At 33.3% G+C, this 15,899-nt stretch overlaps 2 protein-coding genes across 4 annotated transcripts in view; one reads left to right on the plus strand and one right to left on the minus strand.

The window, feature by feature from the left end:
• The window catches only part of LOC108747842 (loss of heterozygosity 12 chromosomal region 1 protein homolog), a 15,454-nt gene extending 9,611 nt beyond the window's left edge, over positions 1-5,843 (minus strand). The window contains exons 1-2 of one of the 3 annotated variants that reach the window (XM_018485696.1): positions 5,730-5,843; positions 5,583-5,651 (exon numbers count right to left, since the gene is read on the minus strand). The gene's annotated coding sequence lies outside the window, so the exon portion shown is untranslated. Of the gene's footprint in view, positions 1-5,582; positions 5,703-5,729 lie in introns of those variants that run through there. The other 2 variants (XM_018485724.1, XM_018485734.1) reach the window with 2 other exon arrangements.
• Positions 2,718-4,448, plus strand: LOC108747860 (oxidoreductase-like domain-containing protein 1). The gene has a single exon (XM_018485746.1). It carries the CDS (start codon positions 2,790-2,792, stop codon positions 3,105-3,107), a length of 318 nt encoding a protein of 105 aa, XP_018341248.1. The 5' UTR covers positions 2,718-2,789; the 3' UTR covers positions 3,108-4,448.
• Positions 5,844-15,899: the final 10,056 nt, after the last annotated feature.

The following is a 15,899-nucleotide window of genomic DNA, read 5'->3' on the forward strand; positions in this document are numbered from 1 at the left end:
TTATTCTCTTAAAAAGAAAAGCTTTCTTGCTCGGTTTTCTTCTTTATTTTCGTTCACTTCTTCACTTCACTTCACTTTTTCACGAGACTAGTCTCTTGAGATTTCTTACACAACACTATCAAATGGACAATGTAAGTTATATTTCTCTCTAAATTTCAGCTCTTTAAAGGGAACATTGAAACAGTCATTTAAATAGAAAGAGTGTAATAAAGAAGGAGGAAATGAGACGGGGCAATTTGCTTATTTCGCGCATGCGCATTCCATTTTAGCCACGCAAAATCGAAAGAGTTGCGCTACTGTGACTGTACTGTTATAGAAGTCGTGTGTCGCTTTATAGGGAAGAAAGGAGGGACAGTCGGGCGTGAGAGTTGCACTGAAAAATAACTATATTTCTACTCGCATCGCAGGATTTTGCGGCTGTAACTATTGAGATTTCTTAACCTCAATAATTGTCAACTTTAACGCTTAATATCTTGATTTGTGAGGCAGAGTGATACTTTTTTTACAGATTCTTTCATTTCATGCAAAAACGCATCGAATAAATCTAACTTCATTGGATTTTGGAGGTGCGTGGGTTAAACTGAATAATTATCAAAAATAATATAAAAAAATAACTTGTATTTTTAAAGTAGTAAATTTGTCTTTATAAAGCAATAAATTTGTTTATGAAGTAGTGAATTTGTTTTTAAAGCAGAGGATTTGTTTTAAAATGAATTTGTGTTTTAGAGCAAAGTACTTGTTTTAAAGTAGCACATTTGAGACCGCAGCGCATGCTTGCATCACAGTATTTCATGGCTGTGACAGATTTCCTAACCTCAACAGTCATTAACTTTAACGCCTAATAATCTTGGTTCGTAGAACAAATCGACGCTTTTTTCTTGGGGAATCTTTATTTTTACGCGAAAACGAATCGTTTGAGTCTATTTTTATCAAAATTTGAAATGATCGGAGTATTCTCAACCTTTAAATAGATTTTTTATTCTGTTTACGACCTTGTACACAATAAAAGGAATGAGGAATAAGGAATTAGAATAAAAAATAATGAAAAAGATTTTAACCTATCAGAAATCGGATACATCGGAATACATGATTTCTGATAGATTGAAATCATTATTTCTTATTACTAATTTCTTATTCCTGCTATTGTGCGCAGGACCTATATATGCTATAACCGAAACAGATGGAAGAATGTACTAGAGTTACTTTAGTATGAGTCGAGACACAAAACTGGAAGGACACCATGTTTCAGTCTTATCAGAAACGGCTAAAAAAATAATTCTTTAGGAAGCATTTATATAACGTATGCCATAATCTATAAGAATTGACTAATCACAGTCAAGTATTCCCCTCTTATTCGGTGAAATAAGAAGGGAATACTCAAAAGTGAGTCAATTTTTATAGATTACAGCATACGACATACAATTACGGCCAATATAAACGCTCTTTAATGCGTGGTCTACAATGATAGTATCAGTATTGGATGAGGCTGTAAATGTAAGAAATTGACCAATCGATTATTCTTCTTTCATTCAAGTGTGATTGATCAATTTGTTACTCTTATTATTATATTTGTTACTCATCCACTACTGCTATTGTAGATCACGCATAAAACCTATTCTATAATAGTCATAAGCGTAGTTGTAAGTAGTTGTAGTTATAAAAATTGATCAATCACAGTCAAATATTCTCCATTTGATTGGTCAGTTCTTATAACTACAATCACTTACAACTACGCTTACGACTATTGTAGAATAGGTTTTGTTTTTTTTTAAATAAATGACACTAGGGACCCTATTCTTGAAAAGTATCGCATACAAAAAATTAGGGAAGTGCTGTAGTATATGCAACGTACTATAGTATTTTCCTAATTTTTTGTATGCGATACTTTTAAAGAATAAAGGCCCTGCCTTCGGAAAAATAAGAAAAAGATCAATACGGCCAAAATTAGACCAGCGGTAATTATTTAAGATAATTAACTCAGCCCAAAGCGAAAAAACGTTCGCTTTGGCGTCACCTTGACAAACGTAGTACACTACACCTGAGTGAATGTACTACACTTATAAAAATTGCTTTCACCTATTCACTTACATTTATTAACACATTAATAAACTGAAACATGGCGGCACCAATCATAAGCGTTCCGTTATTTTGCTGCATGCGTAGGCACCCTTATGTCTCGACTTACTAGAGTAACTCTAGAATATACTACAGTTTATATACGAGATCAGGGCCGTGGTCTAATTCATGCTGACAACACTCATGAGCATCGTTTGTCTTCGTTTAACAATTGACAAACAACAAAAATAAAATAATTTTTAAGCGTTGTGAATTGGACCGCGGCCTAGATTGATTGACATTTTTATTTCTTTCGCGACATTGGCTGCGTTCAGCAGACTCAACAGTTGAGTGAGCTGTTATTGATGTATTCTTTTAGATCATCCAATCAACATTTTAGATCTGGAAGAATATATCAATAACAGCGAGCGCTCACTCAATTGTTGAATTCGCTGAACGCAGCCAATGTGCAACAGAAGGCGACAAATATATACCGCTTATATCTATGTTATTTCTATTCTTATCACTGTTGCCTCACGTTGTGTCTAGGGTTTAAATATTACTGTTTCACAATAGATTAGATAAGATTTTCTTGAATTTATTTCAAATATCATTTGCAAAAAGAACAAAATAGTTATTTTTCATTGTGATATTTATTCTTTTTCTATGAATATAATATTAATTATAAAAATAACTATTCTGCACCACATGTATCTTGGACAGAATCAAAACAAATGAGTTCCATACTTCGATCAAGGCTAATCATTAATAAAAGTTTCTGTTATTATCGACGACATTCATCGATCCAAAAAGATGACGAAGTTCGGACTGATCATGCAAAAGAAGATTTAGTGGATGATTTGACGGAACCGATTAATTGCTGTATGTCAGGATGCACGAATTGTGTATGGATTAAATATGCAGAAAGATTGAGTAACATGATAGAAAAATCCAATATAGATTTGCAAAAAGCTATCTTTGATAAGGTAAAAGATCCTAATATGAAGGCATTCCTGGAAATGGAATTGAGATGCCGGAAGCTAATAAAATAAAATTATAAATTGTAACAATGTGGAAAGAAAATTCAACAAAAAATTCAACTGCAACATTTGAAGCCATTAGTTAATAAATTCATAGCCAAAAGAATTATGGTTGCTGTAGAAAAGCTTATAATAAAGCCTACGGAGACAGATTTTGAGAGCCTGCTACTAATTTTTGATTGCAAAAAGACAACAAATTGTACACTATCAGACAATATCAGCAAACTGCTGTAAAAAATATAGCAAAGCCTGCTGATATATTATGCCAGCAAATTGGTGACAAAAACCGAATCAGAGTCTGCTGCATAACCTGACAACAGATTGCGACTATTGCGAGCAGAAACTGAGCAGAGCCTGCTAATATAATCTGATGGCAGATTGGCAGCAGGAACCGAACAAGTTCTCTCATTTTCATATACGACTCTGCCACGAGACTTCTTGTAAGAAGAAAATACCTAGGAATCTTATAAGAATTGACATATGTAAATCGAATAGACAAATCTTTTAGAGATTCCCAAGCTCCTTCGGAGTGTGTTCCTGAAAATCTCCGAATATTTTATTAACTATTTTATAACTTCCTCATGTGTGCATTTTAAAATGTGAAGCTAATCAATAATATTTTAAAACTGTATTAATTGTTTTCAGTTTTCACAGCAATATATATAAATATATAATTATGTATAATTATATGTAACCGTTTATATGTTACGTATGTCCAAAATTTCTCTGATAGCAAAGTCTGTGGAAACAGATTTTGAACAGAGCCTGCTACCAATTTCTGATTGCAGAAAGGCAACAAATTATGCACAGAGTTTGTACCAGATATTGGGCGCATTCAAGTTGACAAAACGGCTAGCTTACTTGCCGAGCAAATGAGCATAATTGATTTTATTTATAAATCCAACCAATCATATTCAATCGCTTGGTAAGCATGCTTAGCCGCTTTGCCGTCTTGAACTCGCCCATTGTCAGCAAATTGCTATGAAAAATATAATAAAATCTGCTAACATGCTATGCCAGGAAATTGGTGATAGAAACCGAACAGAGCCTACTGACATAACCTGATGGCAAATTGGCAGCAAAACCAAGCGACCTGTTATTTTCATTTACGGCATCGCCATGGACTTGCTTCTCATAAGAAAAAATCGCTCTGGAATCCTAAGAATTGGCATAAATCGAATAAGTAAACCTAGAGATTCTCAAGCTCCTTCGGAGTGTGCTTTCTGAATCTCCGAATATTTGTTTGACTATTTTGTAACTTTCTCATGTGTATTTTTGAAATGTGAAACTAATCAATAATATTTTAGTAATAAAATTGTATTTCCACATTTGTTGTTTGTGGTTGTTTCGAGTTTTCACACCAGTATGTATAAACAATATATAAACTAGGTCAATTTAGATAAAAATGAGATCTTGCTCGGTATTTGCTGTCAATTTGCCATTAAAGTCAGCAGACTCTGCTCGGTATCTGCTTTCTCGTAATTTGCTATCAGATTATATCAGCAGACTTTGCTCGGTTTTTATCAGCAAACTGCTGGCAAAACATGTCAATAAATCCATAGTCAAATGCGAATACAGATGGTTTTGTAATCAAAATTTGATCGAGTTTATTATTAATTTGCGAGCAAATTGCTAATTCAGTCACTTACACTACACTAAATTAGTGCATACCATAGCTGTTTTATATGACATTAGTAAAGTTAAATATAAAAGTATATAAAAATTTTTAACGACACATTATTTAACAAAATATATGTGTATCATTATATATATGTGTATCATTTTATTGCCAAAATTGATTATATTATATCACTGCATTAAGATATTTTATATAAAGCAGCTTTTAATGCTATGCACTGATTTAGTATAGTGCGAGTGATCGAATTCACCATGACGTTTTACTATTAGGGTATAGACTAAAGATTCTAACAACGAATATTGTTTTCAATTCATGTAAATATATTTTTGAAATATGGACACATATATACATATATTGTATGTAATATATATAATATATGTAGTACATAATATAATATGTATACATAAATATATATTATATACACATAAACAAATGCATCATTTTATTAAAATTAAATTGTAAGTTAATAATTTTTTAAATCATGATAAATTAAATAAGATACAAAATAAATAAGAATTAAATGGCACAAAAATTAACTAATTTAACACTTAAATATTTAATGTATATGTACACTCAAGGACTTCGATTCTTTCCCTCGGAAATTTTCACAAACTGAGAAATAACTACTTTTCTACATTAAAATGCTCATAGTCTGTACGTTTAAAAAAATAACTGAGGGAAAAAAATCGAAGTCCTTGGGTGTATTTATATGAATGTATGTACACACAGGCAAACACACACACACATACACACACATATGTATGTTTATATATGTATACATATATATTAGTTGATAAACTTAATTTCCGCCTCTCACCTAGGTAATAAAACTATTTTCCGCCACTTACATTAGATGGCTCCAGTTGCAAATTTAGTGAAGTTTAAACATTTGTCAGCAAATTTCAGTGTGCAAAGATCTTTGTGAAAGCAGATATATTTTTTAAATCGATTCAAAATGGAACGCAATAAGTTATTCTTTCGATATGTACACTCACCAACTAAAAGGTTGCAACAGATTTTTTTTTATGGTTTTTGGAATACAGCCTATTCACCGAGCAACTATTTTTACTTACAAATCTATAAATAAGAACTACTTGCTTGATGAGCAGACTGCATTCTGCACACTGCAAAACCATTAAAAAAAAAATATTACAACCTTTTATGGCTCTTGCACACCAGCGCGATGCGCGACACGCAATACGCAACGAGCGATATCACTCGAGTGCATCATTCTATTTATGTATCATTTTATCCTTGTTGTTCACCAAATGTTAAACGAGGATAAATAATACATGAGTGCATCCGAATAAATTTCCGAACACAGTCCAATAAGCACATATATAATTTTTCCAAGTATCGCGACGTCGCAGCAAAAGTTAGACGAAGTTGAACATTTCTCGTACGCGACAAGCGAATGAGTCGAGCTGCGCATGACTACAGAAAAAGCAGAAATAATTGAAAAATGTGATCTTATATATTATAACCTTAATATATACAAACATCTTACAACTTCTACTGGAAAAATTATATATATGCTTATTAGACTGCGTTCGGAAATTTATCCGGGTGCACCCATGTATTATTTATTCTCGTTTAACATTCGGTGAACAAGAATAAAATGATACATAGATGCACTTAAGTGAAGACAACCAGGGCTCCTATTCTTATAAAATAAAAGTACAAAAAACTAGGGCAATGCTATAGTCTAACGCATACTATAATATTTCCCTAGTTTTTTGTATGCAAAACTTTTCAAGAATAGGAATCCTGGATGTCGCGCATCGCGCTGGTATGCAAAAGCCATTAGTCGGTGAGGGTGCGATTACATGGAGCGGTACGCAATACGCGGTACAGTAACTAATAGTAACTAACTAGGCAACTAGGAAATCACATACCGCGCTCTATGTAATTGCACTCTGTACATACAGGGTGCTTTCCAATTGCAATATCCCTAAACACTTTTGAGCACACGGCGACACAAGTTGCATTCCAATTGTCCATTATCGTTGACACAACGCTACACATCTGTACTCAGTCGAGGGCTGTATAAGTTTGTTTTCTAGTGACAATTACATGTTACTAACTACGGCGGCTATAAATGAGATTTGAAGACATTGAGTGGCCGGCACTTATACTTTTTTTTATTTAATACAGGCGGAAAAGCTACATTTAATCTAACTCTATCCGAAACGAATCTCAACCATGCACAGCGCACACATTCTGTTCCAATTGAATCGTACACAGTGGTACACTTTGTGCATTCCTGTGTACGTTTATGTTAGAAGTGTTAAGCAATTGGAAAGCACCCACAGTTAGCAACTAAAAGATTGCAACACTTTTTTAAAGTTTTGAAATGTAGCCTATTCATCAAGCGATTGGTTTTTATTTATGGATTCATAAATAATAACTAATTGCTCGATGAACAGGCTGCATTCCAAAACTTATTGAAAAAAATGTGTTGCAATCTTTTAGTTGCTAATTGTATGTATGTACATACACTGGCGGACAGAATGCCTTTATATTCAACACATGCTGTGTAGCAGAGGTCTGTGACCGACTGTACACTCGCGGACAGAAATGCCTTTATACATTCAATATGGATGCGTTTTGAAACACAGTCAAAACCCTGCACTCGTTTACGCAACGGTTAGCGTAGAACTTTATCTTTGTTGTTCATCGAGTGTTAAATAAGGATTAAATAATATTTTCTGCGCTAACTGTTGCGTAAACGAATGCACCTTTTGTATGTGTTTTGATTGTGTTTCAAAACGCATCCATATTGAATGTATAAAGGCATTTCTGTCCGTGAGTGTACAGTCGGTCACAGACTTCTGCTACACAGCACGCTTAATAACATCCATAGTTATAAAATTGGCCAATCATAGCTGTTCCTTAGAAAAATGTAACGATTGTGATTGGCCAGTTTCATAACTACAGATGTCGTTAAACCTGATTAAGCGTGCCGTATAGCAGAGGTCACAAAAAGCAACTTTTTTTCGATGGGTTTCGGAATTCAGCCTTGCTCAAAGAGCAGTTAAATGTAAATAGTTAAATCCATGATGGATGTTTTCCATTTGATGACACAAGTGTCGTTCTATCTTTCTTGACATTCAGAGAGTGACAAAGATAGAATAACACTTGTGTTGACTTGAATCATCAAATGGAAAGCAACCGATGTAAGAATACAAGATGTATTACTGCGTATAATGGTGATAGCAATACTGGAAACAATCAATTAAATTTTGATTTTAATGCATTTTTCTGCGTATAATAGTGCTGGCATATTGAAATAGCCAATTAAATTTGGACCACAAATCACTCTCTTACTGCGCATCCTCGGGAATCTTGTCTTCTTACATTATGGTTAGATCCATAAGTAAAGGTTTAAACACAATAGGCACAGGCAATAGGCGCAGGCAACAGAGAATAACGAACTGTTCAATCAGAGTTCTGGGATATAATATCGAACTACCAAAGACTTACACATCAGAGCCCTGATTGAATGGCTTGTTATTCCCTGTTGCCTATGCTAAAATTCTAGATATAACAGAGAAGCACTGAACATATTTATAAATTATAATTAAATTGTTCAAAGAAAAAATGGCGATATGTATTTACATCTGTTATTCCGCAAACGGAGTGCGATTCCTATAACAGTAGTGTTTCTACTGACTACAAAAAAATACTGATTCTCTTTGGAGACTACGGTATACATACCAAGATTTAACAATAATGATACTTACCGAAATTAGAAGATTCACGTGACTATCCGTAGAAAAAAATGTGCATAATGCAAAATCAATTAGAAATCGGGACAGCAGTCTAGCGCTTTTCTGTTATATCTAGGACTCTAGCTTGTGCCTATTGCCTGTGCCTATTGTGTTTAAGCCTTAAAGGTATATGTATAGGAAATAAGCAATAACACGAAAAAAATATTAGGATTCGGATCGAAGTGCAAAGCCTGAGTCTCTATTATACAAAAAATTAGAGAAATACTATAGTATGCGTTACATATACTATAGCATTTTCCTAGTTTTTTGTAATACTTTTCGAAAATAGAGCCCTGGGGACAGTATAATCACCCAGTAGAGACACCGAACGGCACCTTTTAATGTTCTTAGGTCACATAATTCATCACCCGTGTTATGAAGTGTACACAGTAGAGTTAGAGTGAAATCACACTGTGCGGAAAACAACTGCGGAGTAGAGAATGCGTCATAGAAGCAACCAATCAGCGCTATTTGAAATAATGCAGAATAACGCTGATTGATTGCTTCTATAATGCCTTCTCTATTCTGCAGTCGTTTTCCGCACTATGTGATTTCACCCTTAGGGTCTGAACACAAGAATTGTCATAACACTTACTTAGGTTGCATTCACGCATCATGTGTGAAACGGAACACAGCCTTAGACTTAAATTGTAGACGTAAGTAATGCACAAGCTTTTACGACGTACAACTTATTACCGTGTCTTCAAAAGACAGCAATAAATCGTATGTCATACGCTAAAGCTTCTGCGTTACTTACATCTACAACTTAAGAGTCTCTAAGTAAATGTTATTCTTATGCTCAGACCCTTATGATAGAACAGGCTCTTAAATTTGAATTTCTATTAAGCTTGTTGAAATATAATATACATTTGACTGTATTCAAATTAAAGGAAAACAAAACAATGAGTTTCGCGTAGAATAAGTAACAGCATTAACGTGTGTATGAGGGGAACACATACATGTAAGTCACCACTCGTGTAGTATATGAGTATCACGTGATCGCCATGAGTTGCCGAAACGGCCGACTAAGCGTCTGTAGGTTTTATAAGAGAGTCGTCGCCGACTGCACATGTAGCGCACAGTGATGTAATTGATAAGATTAGTGATAAATTTATTTCATTAAAGTATATTAAATAAAATCATCTCTGCAAAACCTCATTTTTCCCAAGATGGTAGCAGAGCGTGGTTCCTATGTCGACAAACCGCATACAAACTCATAGCGATCCGAACACGTGGACACAAATCGACTGAGAGTGAAGCTAATTTTTCAAAAGTATATAAATGAGCGAGTCTGAACAAGAAGATGATAAAACCAATGAAGAAATAAAGAAAGCCAAGATACTGAGAAGGTTTGCGGAAGTTACGAAAAAGTTTTTGAGTGTATTAAATTTTGTGTATGCTGAAAAAGGACAACTAGAAGAAAAACAAGACAAAATGGAGAAAAAGGAGTTTTTGATACCGGTGTTTGATGGAGAGGACTATGCTATGTGGAAAAAACGGATAACAATGTTTATGAAAATGAAAAAATGTGATACAGTGCTAACGAGAGAAAAGGCCGCTACAGATGAACCCACATGGGATGAATATGATTTAAAAGCTATAAATATAATATATAGCTCCATTTCAAATAAGCAGTTGGAGTTTGTATGCGAAGAAACGACAGCTTATGGAATAATGAGGAAATTAGACTGCTTGTATTTGAAAGAATCCACAGCGTTACAAATTGTGTGCAGAAACAGACTGGAAAAAATGAGACTGAATAAGTATAGTGAAACGGCGTCATTTTTCAATGATTTTGAAAAATCCGTAAATGAGTTGAAAGCCGCAGGTGCTCAAATAAGTGAGAAAGAAAAGCTAAATTATATGCTTAACACATTGCCAGAATCATATAGTTATATTGGCGATTTAATTGATACGTTAAAGGTTGAAGATCAGACAGCAGACTATGTAAAAAGTAAGATAAAAATGGCTGAAATGAAGAATCAAAACGATCATCTAGAAAGAAGATCGAATGCTTTTGTAACAGTGAAAGGAAATTGTTATAAATGCGGCAAAACCGGGCATTTCGCAAGAGAGTGCCAAAATGGCAGCCAAACAGCACAAAGCGGTGGAACATGGCGAGGCTCAACACGTGGTCGCAGCAACAGAAGAGGCATGAGAGGCAACTTCACCAGAGGGCGCGGGAACTACCGCCAGCAGCCTGAGACCAGCGCTACACGAGGGCAGGACAGCTCAGGAACCAGCGCCTGGATAGCAACGGCACATACGAAGTACAGCAGAGAGACATATAGGACACGTGATTCTGAAATAGAGTGGTTACTCGACAGCGGATGTACTGATCACATCATGAACGATGATAGGTATTTTGAGAAATCGATTACACTTGAAAAACCAGTTAACATTTATTTGGGCGACAATAGACATATTAAGGCAACTAAAATCGGAAATGTAGTAAGTTATTTTAATGCTTTTGGAACAAGTAATAAAGTAAATATAAGTAATGTATTTTATGCTAAAGAAATGAATGCAAATTTGATAAGTTTTGGAAAATTAATAGATAAGAATACTATTGTTGCTAAAGAAGACACTGTAAAAATAATTGACAAAAAAGGGAAAATTATTGCTGTAGCTTACAAAGAAAATCAAGTACTTAAAATGAAAAGTAAAGTAGAATGTAATAAAACTTGGGTACATAATGCCGAGCGAAATAATAACAATAATAATATAACTCAAAAGGAAAGATGGCATAGAATCTTAGGTCATGTAAACTTTAGCTATTTAAATATATTATGTTCACAACAATTGCTAGAGGGCATACCGGATAAACTTGAAACCGGATTTATGAAGTGTAAAACTTGTATAGAAAATAAAATGCATAATTTACCGTTTCAAAATAATAGATTAAAGGCAAACGATATTTTAGAAATTATACATACGGATGTATGCGGTAGCTTTAAAACCGCTGGTCCAAACGGTGAAAGATATTTCGTTTCTTTTATTGACGATTATAGTAAGATAGCTAAAGTTTACTGTATAAAGTCCAAGGACGAAGTATTTGACTGTATGGTAAATTATATAAATGAAGTAGAAAATTTAACTGAAAAGCGAGTAAAGAAAATAAGATGTGATAATGGTAAAGAATACTTGAATAATCGTTTTTACAAATATGCAAAAAATAAAGGTATTTTTATAAATAATTGTCCAGTGTACGTGCATGAATTAAACGGTACTGCGGAACGGTTTAATAGGACAATAATGGATATGGCGCGCTGCTTACTAGATGAGGCACAAGTACACAAAAAATATTGGCCAGAAATAATTTGTGCTGCGACTTATTTAAAAAATCGCTCTTTAACAAACACGATTGAAAAGAAAACGCCGTATGAAATATTTTTTAGGAAAAGACCGAACGTTAGACATTTAAAATTGTACGGGAGTAAAGTCTTTGTTAGAAAACCAGAACAAAAAAGATTATCTAAATGGGATAAGAAAGCAGATATGGGAATTCTGTTAGGCTATAGTGATGTTGGCTATAGAGTACTTATAAATAACCGAATAATAGTTACGCGACACGTTGATATTGTTGAGAAAAACATAAAGTGTATTAACCTAAATGAAGGTGAACCCGATTATTTAGTTCCTTCTGTTTCGACTCTCGAGTCAAGTAGAGGAGTAGATAGTGATCACGAGAACAATTTAAATGATAACGTTTTTGAAAGTGCGGACGAGGACGATGAAGTGAAAACAGATAAAGAAAATGTAAGTTTAAAAACTCCTCGCAGATCTACACGTGATAGGAGAAGTCCAATAAGATATCCTGAAAATAGTTCGAATAATATTTTTGTAAATTATTGTCGGGTAGACACGCCTTATACATTTGAGGAGGCGATAAATAGTGATGACAGTAAAAATTGGGAAATAGCCATGAATCAAGAAATAGATTGTATAAATAGGAATGAAACTTGGAAATTAGTAAATAAAGTAAAAGAAAAAAAGATTTTAGACGTTAAATGGGTATATACAAGAAAATTAGATGATAGATATAAAGCTAGGCTAGTTGTAAGGGGCTTCCAACAAACTGATGTGGTTGATGACATATACGCTCCAGTAGCAAAAAATCAAACGTTAAAAATTTTACTTTCTTACTGTTGTAAAAATAGTTTAAAAATTGAACAAATGGATGTAGAAACTGCATTTTTAAACGGAAAAGTAAAAACGGAGGTATATGTCCATCAACCAAAAGGTTACGAAGACGGAACGAATAGAGTATACAAATTGTCAAAAGCGTTGTATGGATTGAGAGAAAGTCCTAGAGACTGGTACGAGTGTTTTGATGAGTGCATAACAAAAGTCGGATTTAAAAGAAGTAATGCAGATCTCTGTTTATATAAAAAAGGAAATGAGAATGACGAAATTTATGTTTTGATTTACGTAGATGATTTATTAATTTGTAGCAAAAGCAAGGGAAAAATATTAAGTATTAAGAAACTCTTGACGGATAGATTTAAAATGAAAGAATTAGGAGAGATCAAAGAGTATCTTGGAGTAAATATAGATTATAATTATCGAAAAAAGGAACTCACTCTAAGTCAAATGAAATATATAGAGTTACTAGCCGATAAGTATAAAATTCAAAATAGTAAATTGTATAGTACTCCAATGGAGACAAATTTAAAACTTGAAAAGGCCGGAAGCTGCGAGTCAAACATAAAATATAGAAATTTAATAGGTGCTTTGCTATACATTGGTTCAAGTACGAGACCAGATATAAGTTACAGCGTCAATTATCTTAGTAGATATCAAAATAATTATAATGAAACGCATTGGAAATATGCCTTGCGAATTTTGAAATATCTGTATTTAACGAAAGATTTAGTTTTATATTATAAAAAAAATGTAAATTGCGATATTATAAATTGTTATGTTGATGCTGATTGGGCAGGCGACAATATTGATCGAAAATCTACGTCCGGATACGTAATAAAATTATTTGGAAATGTAATTGACTGGAAATCAAGAAAACAAAAGTGTATAACCAAAGCTTCGACATATGCAGAGTATGTAGCATTATCAGAAGTAGTAAGCGAGATAAAGTATATAAGAGAATTAGTAAAAATATTCGACATAGAGATAAAGGAACCGATAAAAATTTACGAAGATAATTCAGGGGCAATAAATATTGCTAATAATGGTAATTTTACGAAAAATTCTAAACACATTGAGATACATTATCATTTTGTACATGAAAGTGTAAAAGAAAAACTGATTGATGTTCAAAAAATAGATTCGAATGAAAATGTTGCGGATATTTTTACTAAAGCTCTCAGTAAGGAGAAATTTGAAAAATTTAGATCTAACTTAAATGTTGTATGAAATAATAAAGAAAATAAGTAAAGAATATAGTACAAATGTAAGGAGGCGTGTTGAAATATAATATACATTTGACTGTATTCAAATTAAAGGAAAACAAAACAATGAGTTTCGCGTAGAATAAGTAACAGCATTAACGTGTGTATGAGGGGAACACATACATGTAAGTCACCACTCGTGTAGTATATGAGTATCACGTGATCGCCATGAGTTGCCGAAACGGCCGACTAAGCGTCTGTAGGTTTTATAAGAGAGTCGTCGCCGACTGCACATGTAGCGCACAGTGATGTAATTGATAAGATTAGTGATAAATTTATTTCATTAAAGTATATTAAATAAAATCATCTCTGCAAAACCTCATTTTTCCCAAGAAAGCTTCTAATATGTTCGCTATATTTTTAAGTGTACAATACATGCGCAGATCACAAAAAAGTTTACTGTCGCTACTGGATATGATTACACTGCCCTGGGCCCCTATTTTTGAAAAATATTGCATACGAAAAACTAGGGAAATACTATAGTATGCATTGCATATACTATAGCATATTTTCGATTCTGTATCTTCAAACAGGTGAAAATTACAAAAAGTGAGTAAATTTACTAGGTGTTGACCAATAAAATTATCAATATTCTAATAAATTCGCTTACTTTTGTAATTTTCATCTTGTTTCAAGATACAGAATCAATCTCCAGGAGGTCGATTGTAGATTTTAAAAGAAAGTGAAAATTACAAAAGTGAACAAAGGTTACTAGATATTGACCAATTAAATTATGAGTATTCTAGTGAATTTGCTCATTTTTGTAATTTTTACCTTATTTGAAGATACACAATCGACTCCTTGGGGGCTTATTAGGGGGGTTCTTTAAACGAAGTAAAAATTACAAAAATGAGCAAACTCACTAAGTGTTAACCAATGAAGTTATAAATACTAGTATTCTAGTATTCTAGTAAATTATACTAGTATTCTAGTAAATTGGATCACTTTCATAATTTTCACCTCGTTTCAAGAACCGTAATAAACCCCCTGGTCTCCTTCGTAATGGTAGACTTCCGTCCTGAGCCACACAGCCCTGACCCTAGTGGTTTCTTTGTTGTGTCTATTTCTCAGTAACTTTCTTACACGTGTTCATGATGTCGCTCGTCGTTCATATTCAATAGAGTGGGTATAGAGAGAGTGACGCCAATGCATGTGGCTAACGCTGATTAGTTACGCCATTAGGTGTCCTTACCGTTAGTTAGAAAAAGACAACGTTAAAGAAAGAAGCAGTTAAAACGAAGAATTGCATCATATAAATACTCCAAATGTAGGACACCTATTCATGAAATATCGCAAATAATAACAAATAATACAATAAAATTAAATAATAATAATAAATAATAATAATTAATAATAACTAATAATATTGTACTATAATTAAATTAGTATAATGTACTGAGCGATCATAAAGAAAATTCGATATAAATAAAATTGGAAATAAAAATAAAATTAATCAGAGTTAAATGAGGTAAACTCGCAACACATTTTTTATTGATAAGAAATTTGTATTTATTTATTTATCTATTTATTGTGATAATTATTTAGAATACGGGCATCACCATGAAACTTGATAAATATATATTTATTCCATATGTTTTCACTCAAAATAAAAAAATTTGGCAGAAAAACGTGATGATTTGCTTCATGGAGAGAATTAGTAAATGTTAGAGAAAGTTGGGCTACGTTTGGAAATCCAAGTGCTCCTATTTATCATTTTACAGTATGTTTGATAAGAGCGTGTACGGCAAAACTCAAAAACTTAGGATAATACATAAATTGGAAAAATTTGTACACATTATGCATGATATAAACTGCGATGCTTTATTATTAATAAGTTGTCCAGTCGCCTCCATTATGAATAATTGATTGTCATCTCCGAGGCATACTTTCTACTAATTTTACAGCATAATCTTCAGACAACGATCTCCATACAAATCGAATCTGTCGAATTAACTGCTTGACGGTCCATATTTTCTTTCCTCGGAGC

This window comes from Trachymyrmex septentrionalis, unplaced genomic scaffold (assembly GCF_001594115.1).
Source record: "Trachymyrmex septentrionalis isolate Tsep2-gDNA-1 unplaced genomic scaffold, Tsep1.0 scaffold108, whole genome shotgun sequence".
Classification (NCBI taxonomy): Eukaryota; Metazoa; Arthropoda; class Insecta; order Hymenoptera; family Formicidae; genus Trachymyrmex; species Trachymyrmex septentrionalis.